General features: G+C 43.3%; 1 protein-coding gene across 2 annotated transcripts in view; it reads left to right on the forward strand.

Moving 5' to 3' along the window:
- Positions 1 to 220: 220 nt before the first annotated feature.
- Positions 221 to 25075, forward strand: part of ccdc77 (coiled-coil domain containing 77) — a 69628-nt gene continuing 44773 nt past the window's right edge. The window contains exons 1-4 of one of the 2 annotated variants that reach the window (XM_043708904.2): positions 221 to 249; positions 1057 to 1273; positions 15460 to 15602; positions 15797 to 15893. In XM_043708904.2, coding sequence (XP_043564839.2) covers positions 221 to 249; positions 1057 to 1273; positions 15460 to 15602; positions 15797 to 15893 — 486 coding nt within the window. Of the gene's footprint in view, positions 250 to 521; positions 739 to 1056; positions 1274 to 15459; positions 15603 to 15796; positions 15894 to 25075 lie in introns of those variants that run through there. The other variant, XM_043708903.2, reaches the window with a different exon arrangement.

Here is a 25075-nt window from a genome sequence, read left to right on the forward strand (position 1 = left end):
GCAGGGTTACAAGGAGAGGATAGATGGGTCTGGGTGGGATGCACTTCTGAGGGTCGCTGTGGACCTCATGGTCCCAACGGCCTGCTTCCACACTGTCGCGATTCTGAGTGTGTGTGTCTCTCTCTCTCTGATTGGATCGTCTGATATTTCATTAACCAATCGGAGGTGAGCGTGGTCGGGGCGCCGATGTCAGTTGTTGTTGTTGTTGAAGGAGACCCGGATGGACGCTGGCGGCGCGCGCAGGAGCGGGTAAGTGGCGAAAGGAGTTCTCCTCCGACATACCCTTCACCCCCCCCCCGGAGAGTACCCAGCTCCCTCCTGGATCGCTCCCTGCCCGGGAATGACCCCCTCCCCCCTTTACCCCCGTGACCCTGCACACTCCCTCCCTCCTTCCCTGACCCGTGACGGCGGGGAAATTATCCCCATCCCTCACCTCAGCCCAGATTCAATTACCCCCAGCCCGTAACTGGGGAAAATAATAATAATAGTAATAATGCCAGAGTGCAACTAAGCTCCTCCTTCAGCCCACTGAGGCAGAAAGCCCCTTCTTCAGCCGGGGAGTGTGGCCATGTGGTAAATACACCCACCCTCAGCCTCAGACCAGGGGACAGATGTCAAAGGACGCTGGAGAGGGATGAACACCTAACCCCGCCCCATGCTGGGACCAGCAGTCAATACCCTGTGTCACTGTCTGGGGCAAGGAACAATAAAAACCCCACCTCTACTCCTAAACTGTGGGTAAATATCATCTCTCCACAGCTGGGTGTTACCCCCTTGCCAAACTTGCCCAATAGGACTGAGAGTAGACATCATGCCTTCAACCTAGGGCCACAGTTTTGATCAGCCTCTGTGCCATCCTTCACCAATATGCTTCGATAGTTATTGTTCTCTTCTAAAGTTTTTTTTTAAAAATTAACCATCGGTCCTGAATATCATACTATGGCAGCACAGCATACCTTCCCTACTAACTAACTACTTTGAACTGTTGCAAGCACATTTGCAATATGGTTAGTTAGCAAGAATCATTCTGAGAAATATTTTCTTTTTGCCTTATAGGTCAGCAATGGGCCGTAATTCAGCTTATACAGGAAAACGACCGGTTCCTAAAACAGATGGCTCCCCGCCGATTCCGTCAGTAAATGAGCGCCTAGCTTTCCTCCGTCCTTCCCGGGAGCTGCTTGAGTATTACCGTAAAAAGATTGCAGAGTTTGATGAAGAGCATGAAGCCCTCTTAAAAAGACTAGAGAGCTATAAGGCCACATATGAAGAGCAGGTGGGTGTGTAAGGAGTAGGAGCAGCATTGTATCTGTCAAACTGCAAGATTTCTTCAATGCTGCCAGACAAATATTCTATTTTTGTTCATCAAACACAGTGATTGGCTCCTCAATAGATAAGATTGCAAAACACCTTCCAGGGCAAATTTAAGTGTAATATGCTAGGTTTCATTTCCAGTGTCGTACATCTAAAATGTCTGAACCAGTAAAGGAATAAAGTCATTTTTACAAGGAGATGAACATCAGGACCATGCTGAAATCTCAATACACCTGACTACACTGGAATAATCTGTCAAGTTTAAACTACCAAAGGGCAATCAGCTGGGATCTTTACAAAAATGTCTCCAAAGATAAGTTGGAAACTTTGAGGGGTTACCAACATGCTTATCTGAACAGTTACCCAAAATGTAAGCAGGATTAAAATCAGCTCCAACTCTACCATTAAAACTGATATCCCACTTTCCAACACCCTCCCACTCACTGGCTGCAACACCTCTGTGACCCAACAAAACCTAACCAACTCACTGACCTAATTCCTGCCCAATACTATCCCATCTCGATGCCACTTTACCCACTTTTGCCCCTCACCCACATTCACTAAGAATTGTTAAATAATGTTGAATATTTAAACAGTTAGAAATATTTAAAAGAAACAAAAGATGCTGAAACATTTCATAATACTTGAAGGATGGTGCAAACGTTTAATTAAACAGGAGTTAGCAGTTTAAATCTCTCTTCTCTGCTGCTGTCCCGAAGTGCAGTCCTATGCGTAAGATTACATCTGGGATTTATATCAATTTATTCAAGTCAATTTAACAGATTGGAACTCCGTTAGAGCAGCATTAGGGGGTTAGGTGGTAAGAATCCTAGTAACTAGTAATGAAATTGCAGTGGAGTTGGGAACAGTTATAATGTTTAAAATACACTTAGATAAGTACATGAAAAGGAAAAGTTTGGAGACATATGGGCCAGAAGCAGGCAGGTGGGACCAGTCGAAGTTGAGATTATGTTCAGCATGGACTGGTTGGACCAAAGCATCTGTTTCTGTGCTGAATGACTCTGACTCACGTGTAGAACAGACAGGTAAGGAGGGCGGATTTGCTTCCCGAAAGGACATTAGTGAACCAGATGGGTTTTTACAACAATTGGTTACATGGTCACAAGTAATTTTTTTATTCCAGATTTTCTTTTCAAAATGAATTAACTTGGGGTTTTGGATTACTCGTTTCAACTGATTCTTGGCTCAAGGTAACCAGTGAGTCAAAGGGCTATTTAAATCAAATTGATTATTTCTGTCACATTTTATAAGTGCAGAATCACTGCAATTAGAGACGAAGTGCATTTAATCTTCAAGTAAAGATGAATGGGAAATATATATGTGCATGTACACCAGTTTAGTGCAAGGTACGGGTGCCAAGGTTTCCAGGGAGTACAGCAGAGATTACCCACAATGTAGCCAGGGATTAAAGACTCCAGTTCTGTGAAGAGACTAGAGAAATAGCAGTTTTTCTGCTTGGAGAATAGGAACTGGAATATACCTTTCTGCTACTTGTACCAAATCTGCCATTCAATGAAATCATAACTGATCTGTACTTTGACTGTGTCCACCTGCTTTGCATTGGTATACCTTCTTTGCACATGACAATCAAAAATCTATTGATCACAGAATTAGAATTGCATCAACTGATTTTTGTGGGTGAAAACTTCACACTTCTACCACCTTTGCATGAGGTCAAAATCACATGACACCGGGTTATAGTCCAACAGGTTCATTTGAAAACAAACTTATGGAGCCTCACACCTCCTACAGGTGCTAGAAGGAGCAAGGCTTTGAAAGCTTGTGTTTTCAAATAAATCTGTTGGACTATAACCTAGTGTTGAGTGAATTTTGACCTTATCCAACCCAGTCCAACACCTGCACCTTCACACCTTTTGCATGAAAATGTGTTCGTTACCTGGTGTAGAACCCCTTAAGCTTGGAAACAAATGTGTAGACAGATAGTAGATTTAGTCTGAGATAGACAAATGATAAGTGATTCATTTTGTTAGGAAGAACGTGGAGAGATATTGAATAAAGGCTGCAACTCAAACTGGGGATAATAGCATTGATAGCTGAAAATGTGTTGCTGGAAAAGCGCAGCAGGTCAGGCAGCATCCAAGGAACAGGAGAAGCGACGTTTCGGGCACAAGCCCTTCTTCCAGTAACATATTTTCAGCTCTGATCTCCAGCATCTGCAGCCCTCACTTTCTCTCAAAGATAATAGCATTGATACCCAGGTATATACACATACATTTTTGATGGTAGCACAACAAGTTGTATAAAGCATGACTCTTAGACAATAGGTGCAGGAATAGGCCATTCTGCCCTTCGAGCCTGCACCACCATTCAATATGATCATGGCTGATCATCCTTAATCAGTATCCTGTTCCTGCCTTATCTCCATAACCCTTGATTCCACTAGCCTTGAGAGCTCTATCCAACTCTTTCTTAAATGAATCCAGAGACTGGGCCTCTACTGCCCTCTGGGGCAGAGCATTCCACACAGCCACCACTCTCTGGGTGAAGAAGTTTCTCCTTATCTCTGTCCTAGATGGTCTACCTCATATTTTTAAGCTGTGTCCTCTGGTTCGGGACTCACCCATCAGCGGAAACATGTTTCCTGCCTCCAGAGTGTCCAATCCTTTAATAATCTTATATGTCTCAATCAGATCCCCTCTGTCTTTTCAAGGGTATACAAGCCAAGTCGCTCCAGTCTTTCAGCGTAAGGTAGTCCCGCCATTCCAGGAATTGACCTCGTGAACCTACGCTACACTCCCTCAATAGCCAGAATGTCTTTCTTCAAATTTGGAGACCAGAACTGCACACAATACTCCAGGTGTGGTCTCACCAGGGCCCTGTACAGCTGCAGAAGCACCTCTTTACTTATATACTCAATCCCTCTTATTATGAAGGCTAGCATGCTATTAGCCTTCTTCACTACCTGCTGTATCTGCACGCTTACCTTCATTGACTGGTGTACAAGAACACCCAGATCTCTCTGTACTGCCCCTTTACCTAAATTGATTCCATTTAGGTAGTAATCTGCCTTCCTGTTCTTGCCACCAAAGTGGATAACCATACATTTATCCACATTAATCTGCATCTGCCATGCATCTGACCACTCACCAAACTGTCCAGGTCACACTGTAATCTCCTAACATCATCCTCACATTTCACACTGCCAGCCAGCTTAGTATCATCAGCAAATTTGCTAATGTTATTACTAATACCATCTTCTATATCATTAATATATATATATATATATAGTAAAAAACTGCGGTCCCAGCACTGATCCCTGCGGTACCCCACTGGTCACTGCCTGCCATTCCGAAATGGAGCCGTTTATCACTACTCTTTGTTTCCTGTCAGCCAACCAACTTTCAATCCAAGTTAGTACTTTGCCCCCAATACCATGCACCCTAATTTTGCTCACTAACCTCCTATGTGGGACTTTATCAAAAACATTCTGAAAGTCCAGGTACACTACATCTACTGGATCTCCCTCGTCCATCTTCAGAGTTACATCCTCAAAAAAATTCCAGAAGATTAGTCAAGCATGATTTCCCCTTCATAAATCCATGCTGACTCTGACCTATCCTGTTACTACTATCCAGATGTGTCGTAATTTCATCCTTTATAATAGAATCGAGCATCTTTCCCACCACTGAGGTCAGACTAACTGGTCTATAATTTCCTGCTTTCTCTCTCCCACCTTTCTTAAAAAGTGATACAACATTAGCCACCTCCAGTCCGCAGGAACCAATCACGAATCTATCGAACTCTGGAATATAATCACCAACGCATCCACGCTTTCTTGAGCCACCTTCTTCAGTACCCTGGGATGTAGACCATCAGGCCCTGGGGACTTATCAACCTTCAGACCTAACAGTCTCTCCAACACCAATTTCTGGCAAATATAAATTCCTTTAAGTTCAGCCACTGTTACCTCAGGGAGATTGCTTGTGTCTTCCCCAGTGAACACAGATCTGAAGTACCCATTTAATTCTTATGCCATTTCTTTGTTCCCCGTAATAGATTCCCCTGTTTCTGTCTTCAAGGGCCCAATTTTAGTCAACCATTTTTTTGCCTTTCACAGACCTAAAAAAGCTCTTACTATTCTCCTTTATATTTTTGGCCAGTTTACCTTCGTACCTCATTTTTTCTATGCGCAAATCCTTCTTAGTAATCCTCTGTTGTTCTTTAAAAGCTTCCCAGTCCTCCGTTTTCCCACTTATCTTTGCTATGTTATATTTTTTCTCTTTTAACTTTATATGTTTCTTAACTTCCCTCGTCAGCCACGGCCACCCATGCCTCCTCCTGGGATCTTTCTTCCTTTTTTGGAATGAACTGATCCTGCATCTTCTGCATTATACACAGAAATATCCGCCATTGTTCCTCCACTGTCATCCCTGCTAAGGTATTGCACCATTGAACTTTGGCCAGCTCCTCCCTCATAGCTCCATAGTTCCCTGTATTCAACAGAAATATTGTCACTTCCGACTGTACCCTCTCCCTCTCAAATTGCAGATTGAAGCTTATTGTATTATGGTCACTACTTCCCAATGGCTCCTTCACTTCGAGGTCCCTGATCAATTCTGGTTCGTTGCACAATACCAGATCCAGAATTGCCTTCTCCCTGGTCGGCTCCAGCACCAGCTGTTCTAAGAATCCATCTCAGAGGCACTCAACAAAGTCTCTTTCTTGAGGTCCAATACAATCCTGATTCTCCCAGTCTACCTGCAAGTTGAAATCCCCCATAACAACTGAGGTAACATCTTTGCGACAGGCCAATTTCAGCTCCTGATTCAACTTACATCCGACATCCAGACTACTGTTTGGGGGCCTGTAGATAACTCCCAAGAGGGTCTTTTTACCCTTAGAATTTCTCCGCTCTATCCGTACTGACTCTTCATCCCCTGATTCTAGGTCCCCCCGCGCAAGGGACTGAATGGCCACCTCACCCCCTCTGCCCGTCAGTCTGTCCTTACAATAGCACGTGTAGCCTTGAATATTCATTTCTCAGGCCCTGTCCACTTGAAGCCACGTCTCAGTTATCCCCACAATATCGTATCTGCCAATTTCCAAAAGAGCCTCAAGCTCATCCATTTTATTTCTAATGCTTCGTGCATTCATATATAGTATTTTTAATTTGTTACTGCCCTCACCCTTCCCATCAACTCCTATTTCACTCAACCTTACAGCATGATCCCTTTTTGAGTTTTCTGCTTCATTGATACAGTTGTCTTTCTTGACTTCCCTTGTTCTAACTTTCCCTTCAACTTCCTTCTTAAACATCCAGTTTGTGCCCTCCCCCTCACTACTTAGTTTAAACGTAGCTGTGTTGCAGTAGCAAACCTGCCTGTCAGAATGCTGGTCCCCAACCTATTAAGGTGCAAACCGTCTCTCTTGTAAAACCTATGTTTACCATAAAACATACCCAAGTGATCCAAGAATTTAAATCCTTGCTTCCTGCACCAGTTCCCCAGCCACACGTTCAAGTCCATTATCTCCCTATTTCCGGCCTCTCCAGCCCGAGGAACTGGAAGCAAACCAGAGATAACCACCCTGGACATCCTGCTTTTCAGCCTTCTTCCTAGTTCTCTGAAGTCCCGCTGTAGTATGTTCCTCCTCTTCTTCCCGACATCATTTGTGCCGACATGTACCACCACCTCTGGCTTTTCACCTTGGTCCTTGAGAATTTCCTGCACTCTGTCTGTGATGTCTTTAACCCTGGCACCAGGAAGGCAACACACCATCCTTAAGTCCTGCCTGCTGCCACAAAAACCCCGGTCAGTTCCTCTCACTATGGAGTCCCCTATTACCACGGCTCTGTGTGATGTCCGACTCTTCCGCTCTGCCTCCACACCAACTTTTGATTGACAGACCTGGCCGCCTCGCGGACTGGCAGTATCATCTGTCTCTACTGTTTCCAAAAGATTCAACTTGTTTCTGACAGGTACTTCCCCCGGGGTCTCTTGCACCTGTCTCCTCTCTGCCTTCCTCATAGTCTGCTCTCTTCTGGTTTGGTCGGTGTAATAACCTCGCTGAAGGTCTTGTCCAGAAAGATCTCGTTCTCTTAGGATGTTTTATGAATAGGAAAATAGAGTACAAGAGCAAGGAGGTTCTGCTGAACTTGTATAAAACATTAGTTTGGTCTCAGCTGGAATATAATGTTTAGTTCTGGGCACCAGAATTGAGGAAGGATGTGAGTGGAGAGTGTAAAGAAAATAGAATTATACTGTATAGAGGAGGCCCCCTTGATTTGCCAAAAGTCTACAATGGTGAAAACTACTCTGAATCTATACTAGTCCCAGCACTAGAAATGTAGTCAGAGTCATAGAGTGATAGAGATGTACAGCATGGAAACAGACCCTTCGGTCCAACCCGTCCATGCCGACCAGATATTCCAACCCAATCTAGTCCCGTCTGCCAGCACCCGGCCCATATCCCTCCAAACCCTTCCTATTCATATACCCATCCAAATGCCTCTTAAATGTTGCAATTGTACTAGCCTCCACCACATCCTCTGGCAGCTCATTCCATATACGTACCACCCTCTGCGTGAAAAGGTTGCCCCTTAGGTCTCTTTTATATCTTTCCCCTCTCACCCAAAACCTATGCCCTCTAGTTCGGGACTCCCCGACCCCAGGGAAAAGACTTTGCCTATTTATCCTATCCATGCCCCTCATAATTTTGTAAACCTCTGTACAGTCACCCTCAGCCTCCGACGCTCCAGGGAAAACAGCCCCAGCCTGTTCAGCCTCTCCCTATAGCTCAAATCCTCCAACCCTGGCTACATCCTTGCAAATCTTTTCTGAACCCTTTCAAGTTTCACAACACCTTTCCGATAGGAAGGAGACCAGAATTGTCCAACAGTGGCCTAACCAATGTCCGGTACAGCCACAACATGACCTCCCAACTCCTGTACTCAATACTCTGATCAATAAAGGAAATCATACCAAATGCCGCCTTCACTATGATATCTACCTGCGACTCCACTTTCAAAGAGCTATGAACCTGCACTCCAAGGTCTCTTTGTTCAGCAACACTCCCTAGGACTTTATTATTAATTGTATAAGTCTTGCTAAGATTTGCTTTCCCAAAATGCAGCACCTTGCATTTATCTGAATTAAACTCCATCTGCCACTTCACAGCCCATTGGCCCGTCTGGTCCAGATCCTGTTGTAATCTAAGGTAACCCTCTTCGCTGTCCACTACACCTCCAATTTTGGTGTCATCTGCAAACTTACTAAATGTACCTCTTATGCTCGCATCCAAATCATTTATGTAAATGACAAAGTAGAGGACCCAGCACCGATCCTTGTGGCACTCCACTGGTCACCCTCAGCCAGTTCTGTATCCAAATGGCTAGTTCTCCCTGTATTCCATGAGATCTAACCTTGCTAATCAGTCTCCCATGGGGAACCTTGTTGAACGCCTTACTGAAGTCCATATAGATCACATCTACTGCTCTGCCCTCATCAATCCTCTTTGTTACTTCTTCAAAAAACTCAATCAAGTTTGAGAGACATGATTTCCCACGCACAAAGCCATGTTGACTGTCCCGAATCAGTCCTTGCCTTTCCAAATACACATACATCCTGTCCCTCAGGATTCCCTTCAACAACCTGCCCACCACTGAGGTCAGGCTCACCGGTCTATAGTTCCCTGATTTGTCTTTACCGCCCTTCTTGAACAGTGGCACCACGTTTGCCAACCTCCAGTCTTCCGGCACCTCACCTGTGACTTTCGATGATACAAATATCTCAGCAAGAGGCCCAGCAATCACTTCTCTAGCTTCCCACAGAGCTCTAGGGTACACCTGATCAGGTCCTGGGGATTTATCCACCTTTACCCATTTCAAGACATCCCTCCTCTGTAATCTGGACATTTTGCAAGTTGTCACCATCTATTTCCCTACAGTCTGTACCTTCCATATCCTTTTCCACAGTAAATACTGATGTAAAATATTCACTTAGTATCGCCCCCATTTTCTGCAGCTCACACAAAGGCCACCTTGCTGACCTTTGAGGGGCCCCATTCTCTCCCTAATTAACTTTTTGTCTTTAATATATTTGTAAAAACCCTTTGGATTCTCCTTTATTCTATTTGCCAAAGCTATCTCATGTCCCCTTTTTGCCTTCCTGATTTCCCTCTTAAGTATACTTCTACTTCCTTTATACTCTTCTAAGGATTCACTCAATCTATCCTGTCTAAACCTGAACTTCAACTTTTAGATCTGGCCTATCCTTTTCCATCACTATTTTAAAACAAATAGAATTATGGTCTCTGGCCCCAAAGTGCTCCCCCACTGACACCTCAGTCACCTGCCCTGCCTTATTTCCCAAGAGTAGGTCAAGTTTTGCACCTTCTCTAGTAGGTACATCCACATACTGAATTAGAAAATTGTCTTGTTACACACTTAAGAAATTCCTCTCTGTCTAAACCTTTAACACTATGGCAGTCCCAGTCGATGTTTGGAAAGTTAAAATCCCCGACCATAACTACCCTATTATTCTTACAGATAGCTGAGATCTCCTTACAAGTTTGTTTCTAAATTTCCCTCTGACCATTAGGGGGTCTATAATATAATCCCAATGAGGTGATCATCCCTTTCTTATTTCTCAGTTCCACCCAAATCACTTCCCTGGATGTATTTCCAGGAATATGCTCCATCAGCACAGCTGTAATGCTATCCCTTATCAAAAATGCCACTCCCCCTCCTCTCTTGCCTCCCTTTTTATCTTAGTCTTGAATATTATGACACTTCAAGTGCTCATCCAATTACTTCCTAAAGGATTTCGGGTTTCCTGCCTCAACTACCACCAAACCCGTGCATTCCAGACCCCCATCACCCTCTGGCTTAAAAAATACACTTGCCTCAAATTCCCTCCTGACTTCCTGCCTTAATGTCTCAGTGATTTGCCATTCATTGAGTACTCTCTTACTTGGTACTTGTAATCATACAGTATGAAAGCAGACCCTTCAGTCTAACATGTCTATGCTGACCAAGTTTCCCCAAATTAAACCAGTCTCACTTGACTGCATTTGGCTCATGTCCCTCTAAACCTTTCCAATTGTACCTGTCCAAATGTCTTTTAAATGTTGTAACTGTACCTCCATTTACCACTTACTATGGCAATTCATTTCACAAAAGAACCATCCTCTGTGTGAAAGAATTGCCCCTACAGTCTCTCTTTTTGTAAAAACTTTCACCTCTCACCTTAAAAATCTGCCCCCTAATTTGAATTCCTCTACCCTTGGGGAAAAGGCCTTTGCTCTTCATCTTGTCTATGCCTGGATGTAGGTTTGGTCGCTGAGTTGGAAGGTTCATTTCCAGACATTTTGTCACCGTACTAGGTAACATCTTCAGTGGGCCTCCAGGCGAAGCACTGTTGATAAGTCCTGCTTTCTGTTTATATGTCTGGGTTTCTTTTGGGTCGGTGATGTCACTTCCTGTGGTGACATCATTTCCTGTGGTGATGTCATTTCCTATCCTTTTTCTCAGGAGATGGTAGATGGGGTCTAACGCGATGCGTTTGTTGATGGAGTTCTGGTTGGATTGCCATGTTTCTAGGAATTCTCGTGCGTGTCTCTGTTTGGTTTGTCCTAGGATGGATGTGTTGAAGTGGTGTCCTTCCTTATCTGGATGTAAGGATGCTAGTGAGAGAGGGTCATGTCGTTTTGTGGCTAGTTGATGTTCATGTATCTGGTGGCTAGTTTTCTGCCTGAGAAAAAGAACAGGAAATGACATTGCCACAGGAAATGAAACATCTGGAAATGAACCTTCCAGCTCAGCGAGCAAACCTACATCCAGAACCTCAACCCGAGCTACAAATCTTCTCAAAGCTCGCTTATCTGTGCCTCTCATCATTTTATAAACTTGCATCACCCCAGAGTTGTTTATCCAGGTCCAACCACATCTGTCACTGATCTGTCCATCTCACCAATCCATTTATGTCCTCCACTAACACAAGATCTTCTTCCTCAGTGACAACCATCTGACTATTCGTTGTTTCATATGCACACTGACTGTTTATCTGATCCACACTCTTATTTACATTATATATACATATATATCATGAACAATAAGGAATCCACCATTGATCCTCATGGTTCACCATTGGACACTGGTCTTTGGTCACAGAAATATCGTTCTAGCATCACTGTTTGCCTTCATTCACTAAGCCATTTTTTGGATCCAAGTTGCCAAGTTACCCTTGATCTCTTGTGGTTTTACCTTTGTTATCAAAGGCTTTGCTAAAAATCCATATAAACTGCATCAATTGGACGACCCTCATCCAAACACTTGGTCACCCCCTTGAAAAGTTCTACAAAATTTGTCAGGAATGACCTTCCTCTGACAGTCATACTGACTATCCCTGATCAAATCTTACTTTTCTAAATGGAGATGAATGCACCATTGGTTTCCTCACCACTGATGAGATTCTCTGTTCTGTAATTCCCTGGTTTAACTTAATCACCTTCCTTGAAAAGTGACCAATGTTAGCTGTCTCCCAGCTCCCTGGCACTTCTCCAGTGGCTTGGAGAGAGCTTAAAATTGGGTCAGCACCCCTATGTTTTCATTCCTTGTCACCCACAGCAGCCTGGGATATAACTCATTTGATCATGCAAGATTTGCAAGAATGTTTCCAGGGATGATACTAAGATATGTCTGAGAAGTTAAGACTGTCTTCCTCAACAAGGGGATAGCTTAGAGATTGTATTTAAAATCAAAAGGGTTTCAATAGTACATAGGAAGACATTTGCTGTATTCATCAAAGGATCACAAAAACAAGTGCACAGATTGAAAATAATTTGCCAAAGTGATTTTATTTTCCACCCAATGAGTGTTTAAGGTCTGGAATGTACTGCCTGAGTGTGTGGTGGAGACAGGATCACTCAGGCTTTCAAAAGAGTATCAGACAAAAATGTGAAAAAGGAAAATGTGGAGTGTTAGAGGAAGGTGGGTGGATGATGCTAAGTGAAATAGTATTTGGAGACCTGGTGCATACATAGTGTAAAAAGAGGCCATTTGGTACATTATAAAGATTTATAAACTATTCTGAATTAACAGACTCTTACTTTAAAATTATATTGTCTTCTTCATGACCTCTTCCTTACAGGAAAAACATTCTGTACACCTCTATCAAGTCACCCCTAAACCTTCTTTTCTCCAATGAAAACAGCCCCAAGTGCCTCAGCCTTTCCTCATATGATCTTCCTACCATACCAGGCAACATCCTGGTAAACCTCCTCTGCACCCGTTCCAGTGCCCCCACATCCTTCCTATAGTATGGCGACCAAAACTGCACACAATATTCCAGATGCGGCCGCACCAGAGTCTTATGCAACTGCAACATGACCTCAGGACTCTGGAACTCAATTCCTCTACCAATAAAAGTCAGTACGTCATATGCCGCCTTCACCGCACTATTTACCTGGGTGGCAACTTGCAGAGATCTGTGTACATGGACACCAAGATCCCTCTGCTCATCCACACTACCAAGTATCTGACCATTAGCCCAGTACCCCATCTTTTTGTTATTCTTACCAAAGTGAATCACCTCACACTTACCCACATTGAACTCCATTTGCCACCTTTCTGCCCAGCTCTGCAGCTTATCTATATCCCGCTGTAACCTGACACATCCTTCCTCACTGTCAACAACTCCACCGACTTTCGTATCATCCGCAAACTTGCTCACCCAACCTTCTAGCTCCTCCTCCAGATCATTTATAAAAATGACAAACAGCAATGGTTCCAAAACAGATCCATGCGGAACACCGCTAGTACCTGCACTCCAAGATGAACCTTTACCATCAACTACTACCCTCTGTCTTCTTCCAGCCAGCAAATTCCTAATCCAAACCTCCAACTCACCCTCAATGCCATACCTCCATATTTTTTGCAGTAGCCGACCATGGGGAACCTTATCAAATGCCTTACTAAAATCCATATACACCACATCTACCGCTTTACCCTGGTCTACCTCCTTAGTCACCTTCTCAAAGAATTCAATAAGGTTTGTGAGGCACGACCTGCCCTTCACAAAACCATGCTGACTATCCTTGATCACATTATTCCTATCCAGATGTTCATAAATCCTATCCCTTACAATTCTCTCTAAGACTTTGCCCACAACAGAAGTGAGACTCACCGGCCTATAGTTACTAGGGTTATCCCTACTCCCCTTCTTGAACAAGGGAACCACATTTGCAATCCTCCAGTCTTCTGGCACTATTCCTGTAGACAACGAGGACATAAAAATCAAGGCCAATGGCTCTGCAATCTCCTCCCTTGCTTCCCAGAGAATCCTAGGATAAATGCCATCAGGCCCAGGGGACTTATTTATTTTCACCCTTTCCAGAATTTCCAAAACCTCTTCCCTACATACCTCAAAGCCGTCCATTCTAATTAATTGTGATTCAGTATTCACATCGGCAACAATGTCCTGTTCCTGAGTGAATACTGACAAAAAGTATTCATTCAGTGTCTCCCCAATCTCCTCAGCCTCCACACGCAACTTCCCACTACTATCCTTGACTGGACCTATTCCTACCCTAGTCATTCTTTTATTCCTGACATACTTGTAGAAAGCCTTTGGGTTTTCCCTAATCGTACCAACTAAGGACTTTTCACCCTTTCCAGAATTTCACCCTCCTTGCTGCTCTTAGCTCTCTCTTCAGATCCTTCCTGGCTACCTTATAACTCTCAATCGCCCCAATTGAACCTTCACGCCTCATCTTTACATAGGCCGCCGTCTTCCCTTTAACAAGGCATTCCAATTCCTTATTAAACTACGGCTCCCTCACACGACCCTTTCCTCCCTGCCTGACAGGTACATACTTATCAAGGACACTCAATAGTTGCTCCTTGAACAAGCTCCACATATCAATTGTGCCCTTCCCATGAGGCCTACTGGAACCTGCAACAGCCAATCCTGTCCTGTTCTACCCTGTCTCCGTAATAGCCACAACATCGAAATCCCAGGTACCAACCCACGCTGCAAGTTCACCTACCTTATTTCGTGTACTTCTTGCATTGAAGTATACACACTTCAAGCCACTTTCCTGTTTACAGGCACCCTCGTTTGAGATTGATGACATGTTCCTAACCTCCCTACACTCCAGGTCCTGCACCCTAAAGCTACAGTCTAGGTTCCCATGCCCCTGCAGAGTTAGTTTAAACCCCCCCCCCAAGAGCACTAGCAAACCTCCCCCCAAGGATACTGGTGCCCCTCAGGTTCAGGTGTAGACCATCCTGTTTATAGAGGTCCCACCTTCCCCAGAAAGAACCCCAGTTATCCAGATACCGGAATCCCTCCCTCCTGCACCATCCCTGTAGCCACGCATTTAACTGTTCTCTCTCCCTATTCCTCGACTCTTGACCACGTGGCACGGGTAACAAACCAGAGACAACAACTCTGTTTGTTCTAACTCTGAGCTTCCAACGTAGCTCCCTGAAAGCCTGTCTAATATACTCAGCACTCCTCCTACCTATGTCATTGGTGCCAATGTGGACCACGACTTCAGGCTGCTCCCCCTCCCCCTTAAGGACCCGGAAAACACGATCAGAGAGAGGGAGCGAAGCAGAAAGTCAGTTGGAGAGACAGGGAGGCAGGAAGTCAGTGGAGGAGAGAGGTAGCGAGAGAGAGACTCAGGAAGAGCTCCCATTGGCTAAGGTGCAATCTTTGGTCCAAACAGAGACCAGGGACAGTCTGGCCATATCAACAAATAGAGTGAGAGAGAGATTGGGTAATGAATCAAATTTAATAGCCAAGTCTGTTTTGAAAGTGTCTATGTAATTGAAAGGGCTCTGGAGAAAGTCTAGGGGCGTTGAACAAATTGGACACTTTTTTTTAGTAAGAATCAATTAAAATATTGATGGATGTTTTTGTACTGTTATGGATTCTTCAGTCAGTAATGGGGAATGTCTTAGCGAATATGATAGCTTGCAACATTAAGCTCCAGGTCAAAAATCAAAGATGTCACAATGCTTATGATGCATGAATTTGTTGACTTTTCATTTTTACCAACAGTTGCTTAACTAACTCTTGATTAACGTTGCTGACCTTTGTCTCAATCTCAGAGCTGTTTTGTGCTTAAGTATTCTGATGGTTTGTGGTGTTTTTATTTTCTCAGCATAAACTCCAATGGGAGATGCGGCAGAGGGAAGAGGAAATTGAGGAGCTGCAGAAAGCACTTAGCGACATGCAGGTTTACCTTTTTCAGGAACGTGAGCACGCACTGAGACTCTATGCTGAAAATGACCGGCTAAAAATCAGGTGAGAAACAGGCTTTGAATAAGTTACTGTAATTGCATGGAGTAAAAGATCTACTAAAAAGTAATACTGTAGTTAGAGGGAGATGTGAATGGAAGCGTCTATCACAAGTTAGCCATATCCTACTGAAAATAGAACTGAATAATCTCAAAGCTCTTTGTTGTCATGCTGACATTTTGTCAAATTTGGTAATTCAGGGAGTTGGAAGATCGGAAAAAGATGCAACATCTCTTGGCACTTGTGGGCCCTGAAGCTGAAACAGTCACTTACTTTCACAGGGAGCCTCCACATAAGGTATGTAGTTCATCCATAGTCTGAGTGAAGGAACAGCTCCTCTTCGTTCTTGTATTCATAGCATCCAGTTACAGAGGTATTCTGGAAGTAAATTTCTTGTAATCTTGCTTAGCAAAAAAATGCATAATACCTCAAAATTATGTGGGAAAGGGATTTAACTGAGGCATGGGTCCACTGCATGGATGGTCTGTGGTTCCGCAGTGGCCTTTATCCTTGGTTTATGCCCTGTTTGTAATTCTTTCCCTCTATCCCACACCAATCATTTTTGATCTCAAAATCTGACTAGCAGTATTACACTTGCTTCCTTCCAATCCAGCCACTGATAGTTTCATAGTAATAGAAGCAGGAGAAGGCCATTTGGCCCGTCGAGCCTGTTCCACCATTCATTAAGATCACGGCTGATCTATCCATCGTCTCAGCTCCTCCTATCTGCGATATTCCCATGACCCTTCATTCCCCTACCATGCAAAAACCCGTCCAACTATGTCTTGAATATATATATATATATATATATGAGAGAGAGAGAGATAAAATTTTATCTCGGAAATTTTAGAAGGTCACAATCAGGCTTTCTCTGCCCATCTCGTTTTGAGAATTTGGGTGTTTTTGAGATATTCAGCCTTCCAGTCCGTTAAGTTTTCTGCAAACTTTACTTTTCAAATATTAATTACTTGAGAAGTTTCTCACTTGGTTGTTCAATTAATGTTTTGCCTGTTATGATGTCAACTTAATTTAAAGAAAGAACTGCCGATTCTGGAGATCTGAAACAGAAATTGCTGGAAAAGCCCAGCACATTAGGCAGCATCTGTGGTGAGAAAGTTTCATGCCCAGTGACCTTCTTCAGTTATCTCCAGTCCTGGCTTTGATGAACCAGTATTACTGCTGATGTTCCTTTCCCATTCTCATATTCATAGAAGACATCTGAGTATATTTTATATTTCTTGCTGATTTACTCTCTCATTCCATTTTCTTCCTCTGTCCTTCTTTGCTGGTTTCATACATATCCCCGATTCTCAAGTTTACAGCTCTAAGCAATATTCTAAACTTCTCTTATCTTAATACTACTCTGAATTTCTTTTTTCAAGCAGCAGGTGGATTCCTTTTCCTGTGAAGTTTGATTTCTCATTTAAATTAGTGTTGTATGTATACATATATACCCTGTCTGAATGGCTCTTGACCACCACTATGCTCCTTTTCACTCCAACCACTAAATGGCCTCCTGTACTCGAGAAGAGCAGTCATACAGAATAGAAACGGGTCTTTGGCTCACCAGGTCTATGCTGACCAATAAATGCAAACTACACTAATCTCATTTACCTGCATTTGGTCCATAGCCTACTATGTCCTGGCATTTTAAGTACTCATCCAGGTGCTTCTTAAATGTTGGGAGAGGTACCTGCTTCCACCAATCTCTCAGGCAGCAGGTTCCATATTTCTACCACTCTCTCATTTTTAAAAAAAAATCCAATCTCTTCTGAACTACTTGCTGTTCACCTTAAACTCAAGTGGTCTGTTCACTATCTACTCTATCTGAGCCTGTCATAATTTTGTATACCTGAATCAGATCCCCGTCCAGCTTCCTGGTCCTGGAAAATAAACTCATCTCTCCAGCCTCTCCTCATAACTGAGACTTTTCATCCAAGGCAAATCTCCTCATCAACTTCTCCAGTGCAGTTGAATCCTTTCGATATTGTGGCAGCCAGAACCATCACCAATGCTCTTGAAGTTGCAATAAGACTTAGTTGCTCCTATATTCTGTGTCCAGGCTAGTTAATGGTCAGTATGCTGCCTTCACCATCTTGTCTACCTGTGTAGATCTATATATCAAGATCTCTTTGTTCCTCAGTAGGAACCTCTGGGTCTACCATTCATTGTGTACATTCTTATTCGACCTCCCAAAATTCTTCACCTCATGCTTATCGGGATTAAATTCCATCTGCCATTGCTCTGCCAATTTACTAGCTAATCGATATCAGACTGGAACCTGAGACTATCCGCACTGTCAACAATACCACCAATTTTCATGTCATCTGCAAACTTACCACTGATATCTTCTATCTTCACATCCAACTTGTCAGTATCCATCATAAGCATCAAGTATCCCAGCATTGATCCTGTGATACACTGTTGGTCACAGGCTTCCAAACATAGAAAGAACCCTCCACTATCACCTTTTGCTTCCTATTTGCAAGTCAATTTGGGGTTCAGTTTACAAACTTGCCTGAGATCTCATGGGCTGTTACCTTTTGGACCAGCCTTCCATTTGGGACAATGTCAGAGGCCTTACTGCAGTCCATGCAAACCACATCAACAACACTACCTTTATCAATATATTTAGATACCTTTTCAAAAAACTTGAATTAGTCAGACAAGATCTCCATCCAACAAATCCATGCTGTTAATCCTTGATGAATCCCTGCCTTTCCAAATATTGATGAATCATGCTCCTCAGAAATTTTTCCAGTAATTTCCCTACAACTGACCTAAGACTAAACCTGGCTTATCCTTTCTGCCCTTCTTGAACAAAAGAAATGTTAGCTATCCTCCAGTCATCTCATACTTCACTTGTGGCCAGCTTAGTATTAAATATCTCCACCAAGGCCCCAGCAGTCTCTCCTTTAGCCTGGGGTACATCTCATCAAGCCCTGGTGATTTATGTACCTTTGTATGTCCTCTTTACTAAGCAGGTTCTGGAATGTCACCTTCTTGACTGAAATCCCCAGCTACAATGTCTTTCTCCTCTATGAATACAGTGAGAAATATTTATTTAAGACCTCACCATGTCTACTGCTCCATGCAGAGGTTGTCCTTTTGGTATGTAAAAGGTCCCACTCTTTCTCTCGTAATCCTATTGCTCTTAATATACTTATAAAATGCTTTGTGGTTTTCCTTGATCGCATCTGCCAAAAATACTGTCGATTACTACCATCATTGTGGATTAAATTCCTGTAGTGGCTGAGGTAACCATGAATCTTCTCAACCTCCTCCCTTGCCTGATCCTCAGGCTAAACCACCACTAGTCATCTCTCTCTAATAAGGGAGCAGCCCTATGGTGCTTTGGGACTTATGGCAGATGTACTTTTACCAGACATCATCATCAGTCCAAGCCCACTGTTAACATCTGGGGGGTTAACGAACTGCTGTGGATTTTGAAATCAAGATGACCATTCAATGAAGTCTGACTTGGACTTTTAAGGCTTGTCCAAAAGATTGAATATAAGAACAAGAATAGGACACTTAGCCCTTCAAGCCTGCTCCGCATTCAATTAGATCCTGACTCATCTATTTTAACCTCAATTCGACAATCTTGCATGGCACCAATAATCTTTTGTTTCTTGGTAATCAAGAATCTGTCTATCTCTGCTTTTGCATTATTTGAAGATTCTGCATCCATTGCCTTTTGAGAGAATTGTATTCCTTTATTTCTGTCTTAAGAGGGTGACCTCTGATTTTATTTCTAGATTCTCCCACAAGAGGGAACATTCTTTCCACATCCACCTGTTCAAGGCCTATCAGGATTTTATATGTTTCAATTAAGTAATCTCTGGCTCTTTAGGAGTAGTCTCTTCTAAACTCTGTAGGATGTGGCCTTCTTGCCTTGCCTCCTCAGGTAATCTGCTCATTCCAGCTATTATTCTAGTAAACTTTCATTGAACTTCATTTAATGCATTAACATCATTCCCTAAGTAAACTGTGCATGATATTCCAGAAACTGCCTCACCAAGCCCTGTAAAACTAAAGCATAACCTCTCTCGCATTCATTTTCCTCACAATAAACCATCACATTATATTAACTTACCTCATTTCTCTTAGGAGAAATGATAGGCCAGTGATAATACCTAGGCTATCAATAGAGAAACTCATAGAACATAAAACATTTAAGGTAATCTTCTAGGGATCAGGGTTTGAATCCCACCACAGCAGGTAGAATTTGGATTTTTTTTAAATCTGGAATTAAGAGTCTAATGATAAAGTAATAGAGACCTCCAGCACAGATTCTGGATCAGTGGTGCTGGAAGAGCACAGCAATTCAGGCAGCATCCAACGAGCAGCGAAATCGACATTTCGGGCAAAAGCCCTCATTCCTGATGAAGGGCTTTTGCCCGAAAAGTCGATTTCGCTGCTCGTTGGATGCTGCCTGAATTGCTGTGCTCTTCCAGCACCACTGATCCAGAATCTGGTTTCCAGCATCTGCAGTTATTGTTTTTACCTCCAGCACAGAGACAGGCCCTTTGTCCCAAACTGGTCCATGCTGACCAAAATGTCCATCCATTTCCCTGCACTTGGCCCATATCATTCTAATCCTTTCCTATCTATGTATTCGTCCAAATGCCTTTTAAATGTTGTTCATGTACCTGCCTCAACGACTTCTGCCAGCTCATTCCATGTACACACTATCCAAAAACTTGTCCCTCAGATTCCCTTTTATTCTTTGCCAGCTAACCTTAAACTGATGCCCTCTAGTTCTCAATTCCCAAATCCTGGGAAAAAGACTGAGTGCATTCACCCTATCCATGCCTCTCATGATCTTATAGACTTCTATAAGATTCCCTCTCAGTCTCCTATGCTCTAAAGAAAAAGTCCTAGCTTGTCCAGTGGTTATCATTGTAATTTCTCCTGCTCTCATTCCAGTTTAATAAGATCCTTCCAAGAGCAAAGTGATCAAAACTGAACACGTACTCCCAAGTGCGGCCTCACCAATGCCCTGTACAACTGCAACATAACTTCTCAACTTCTATACTCAGTACCCTGTCTGATGAAGGCCAGTATGCCAAAAGCCGCCTTCACTACCCTGTCTACCAGTGACTCCATTTTCGGAGAACTGTGAACCTGAACTCCAAGGGCCCTGTGTTCTTCTGCACTCTTTAAGGTCCTACTATTCACCATCAAACTCCTACCTTGATTTGACTTTCCAAAATGTCAATTGTCAAGCAAAACTGATTTGGTTCACTAATATCCTTTAGGGAAAGAAACTGCCCTCCTTCCCTGGTCAGCTTTGTTACTCCACATCTCCTTCAGTTGACTTTCAACTGTGCTTTGGCAATAGGTAATAAATGCTAGCCTAGCCAGTGACAGCATCATCTTGTGAATGAATGTTAAGAAATTACCTGCACACTTAACTTTCTGTAATTTGTCCATTCAGACACCGCTCACCATTTAGATAATGTGTCTTTTTATTCTTGCTGGCCAATGGCAATTTCATATTTTCCCACATTGTACTCCATTTGCTAGATCTTTTCCCAGTCACATAACCTATCTATATCCCTTTGTCAGCTTTTAATGTCAACTTCTCAACTCCCTTTTCTACCTATCTTCATGTCATCAGCAAATTTAGCTACCATACATTCAATTACTTCACTCAGATCATTTGCATAAATGGTCAAGCACACCATACAGAACATTCTGCCAGCCTGTAGAAGTCTTATTTATTCCTACTCTCAAGTTTCCTGTTAGCTAGCCAATACTCTCTTCATGTCACTGCTTCCCCCTGCACATTAACTTTTAATGTGGCACCATATCAAATGCCTGCTAAATCCAATGCTGGTTATCCACAGCATAAGCTACTTCTTCAAAAAGCTCCACCAAACTAGTTAAACGTGACTTGCTTTTGACAAAACTATGTTGGCTCTACCTCTTTAACTTGAACCTATCCAAGTGTTCCGTAATAATGTACTTAATAGTAGCTTCTATCATTTTCCCTATGACAGATGTTGAACTAATTTATTTGTCATTTCTTGCTTTCTGCCTCCCTCCCTTTTAGAATTAAGAAATCACTTTAGCCATTTTTTTTCCCAATTTAAAGAAGCCTTCCCCAAATATGATGAGTTTTGGTAAGTTAAAACCAAAACATTAACTATCTCACTTTTATGAAGGCATAGGGTGAAATCCATCAGGACCCAAGGATCTATCAATTTGTAGTTTTAACAATTTACTGTGTACTATATCTCTGGTAATTGTAATTTTTTTGAGTTCCTCCCTCCAGTTGAAGTCCTGATTAACAGCTTTTTCCGGGATGCTATTTGTGTCCTCATGAAGACTGACACAAAATAATTGTTCAAACTCCAGTAGTCTCACTTTTGAGTAGTAGGCAAATTGTCTCAAATACCCTTCCTGGCAGTGGATTCAAGATACCTACTACTCTGGGTGAAATAAGTCCCCTGTAAACCTCCTGCCTTTCATCTTAAAAATGTTATTGATGCTTGTTATTGACCCTTCAACTAAGAAGAACACTTGCTTTCTATCTACCCGCTTCATGCCTCTCGTAATCTTATACAGGGACCATCAGGTCACAGGCTCATAGAGATGTACAGCACAGAAACAGACACTTCAGTCCAACTTATCCATGCCAACCAGATATCCTAACCTAATCTATTCCTATTTACTAGCATTTGGCCCATAATCCCCTAAACCATTCCGATTCCTATACTTATTCAGATGCCTTTGAAACCACTTCTTCAGGCAGCTCATTCCATACACACACCACCCTCTGCACAAAAAAGGTTGCCCCTTAGGTTTCTTCTATATCTTTCCCCTCTCCCCCTCAACCTACGTTCTCTATTTCTGGACTCTTCCCATCCCAGGAAAAAAACCTTGTCTATTTATCCTTTCCATGCCCCTCACGATTTTATAAACCTCTATAAGGTCACTCCTCAGCCTCCGATTCACCAGGGAAAATAGCCCTAGTCTATTCAACCTCTAGGAGAAAGTGAGGACTGCAGATGTTGGAGATAAGATTCCTGAAGAAGGGCTCATGCCCGAAACGTCGATTCTCCTGCTCCTTGGATGCTGCCTGACCTGCTGCGCTTTTCCAGCAACACATTTTCAGCTCTATTCAACCTCTCCCTATAGCTCAAATCCTCCAACCCTGGCAACATCCTTGTAAATCTTTTCTGAACCCTTTCAAGTTTCACGCCATCCTTCCGGTAGGAAGGAGGACCAGAATTGCTCGCAGTATTCCAAAAGTGACCTAACCAATGTCCTGTACAGCCGCAACATGATCTCTCAACTTCTATACTCTGTGCTCTGACCAATAGAGGAAAGCATACCAAATGCTGCCTTCACTATTGAGAGTGTGGTGCTGGAAAAGCACAGCAGGTCAGGAAGCATCCTAGGAGCAGGAGAATCGATGTTTTGGGCATAAGCCCTTCATCAGGGAAGAGGCTTATGGGTTGAGGCTGAGAGATAAATGGGAGGAGGGTGGGTGAGGTTGGGGGGAGGTAGTTGGGAATGCGCTAGGTGGATGAAAGTGAGAGAGAAGGTGATAGGTCAGAGGGGGCAGTGATGGACGGGTCGGAGGGTGGTGTGAAGTTGGAGGCTTGGGACCCTGCAACCACACAGGACAAATGTGGATTTCAACAGCTTCCTCATTTCCCATCTCCCCCCCCAAACATTATCCCAGTCCCAAGCCTCCAACTCAGCACAGCCCTCCAGACCCGTCCATCACTGCCCCCCTGACCTATCACTTTCTCCCTTGCCTTCATCCACCTATCGCTTTCCCAGCTACCCCCCCAACCTCACCCCCCATTTATCTCTCAGCCCCGACCCACAAGCCTCATCCCTGATGAAGAGCTCGTGCCCAAAACATCGATTCTCTTGCTCCTCGAATGCTGCCTGACCTGCTGTGCTTTTCCAGCACCACTCTCTCGACTCTGATCTCTAGCATCTGCAGTCCTCACTTTCTCCTAGCCACCTTCACTATCCTTATCTACCTGTGACTCTACTTACAAGGAACTATGAGCCTGCACCCCAAGGTCACCATGTTCAGTAACACTCCCCAGGACCTTACCATTAAGTACATAGGTCCTGCTGATTTGCTTTTCCGAAATACAGCATCTCGCATTTATATAAATCAGACTCCATCTGCCACTCCTCAGCCCACTGGCCCATCTGATCAAGATCCCGTTGTACACTGAAGTAACCTTCTTTGCTGTCCACTACTCCTCCAACTTTGGTGTCATCTGCAAACTTACTAACTGTACCTCCTATGTTCACGTCCAAATCATTTATATAAAATGACGAGAAGTTGTGAACCCAGCACTGATCCTTGTGGCACTCCACTGGTCACAGGCCTCCTGTCTGAAAAACAACCCTTCACCACCACCCTCTTTTTTTTTTCAAGCCAGTTCTGTATCCAAGTGGCTAGTTCTCCCTGTGTTCCATGAGCTCTAACCTTGCTAACCAGTGTCCCATGAAGAACCTTGTTGAAAGCTTTACTGAAGTCCTTGTAGATCTGCCCTCATCAATCCTCTTTGTTACTTCTTCAAAAACTCAATCAACTTTGTGAGACATGATTTTGCACGCCAAAGCCATGCTGTCTGTCCCTAATCAGCCTTTGCCTTTCCAAATACATGTAAATCCTGTCCCTCAAGATTCCCTCCAATAACTTGCCCATCACCAATGTCAGGCTCACCAGTCTTTAGTTCCCTGGCTTTTCTTTACCCTTTCTTAAAATAGTGGCACCACATTAGCCAACCTCCAGTCTTCCAGCATCTCAGCTGTGACTGTCTCAGCAAGGGGCCCAGGAACCACTTCCCTAGCTTTCCATAGAGTTTTAGTGTACACCCAATCAGGTCTGGGGATTTATCCACTTTTGTGTGTTTCAAGACGTCCAGCACTACCACTTCTGTAATATGGGCATTTTTCATGATGTCACCATCTATTTCCCCACTTTCTATATCTTCCACATCCTTCTCCACAGTAAACACTGATGCAAAATACTCATTTAGGGTCTCCTCCATCACCTGCGGCTCCACACAAAGGCTGTCTTGCTGATCTTTGAGGGGTACTATTCTCTCCCTCGATACCCTCTTGCCCCTCATGTATTTGTAAAAACCTTTTGGATTCTCCTTAACCCTATTTGCCAAAGCTATCTCATGTCCTGATTTTGCCCTCCTGATTTCCCTCTTGAGTATACTCTATTGCCATTATTCTCTTCTAAGGGTTCACTCTATCTCTCCTATCTATACCTGACGTATGCTTCCTTCTTTTTCTTAACCAAAATTTCAATTTCTGTAGTCACCCAGCATTCCCTACACTTAGCAGCCTCTCTTTTCACCCTAACAGGAATATACTGCCTCTGGACTCTGGTTATCTCATTTTTGAAGGCTTCCCATTTTCCAGTAGTCCCTTTACCTGGGAACATTGGCCCCCAGTCAGCTTTTAAAGATTAGATTAGATTACTT

The sequence above is a fragment of the Chiloscyllium plagiosum genome, unplaced genomic scaffold (genome assembly GCF_037043375.1).
Source record: "Chiloscyllium plagiosum isolate Xiang-an unplaced genomic scaffold, Cpla_swu_hap1 HiC_scaffold_19, whole genome shotgun sequence".
Classification (NCBI taxonomy): domain Eukaryota; kingdom Metazoa; phylum Chordata; class Chondrichthyes; order Orectolobiformes; family Hemiscylliidae; genus Chiloscyllium; species Chiloscyllium plagiosum.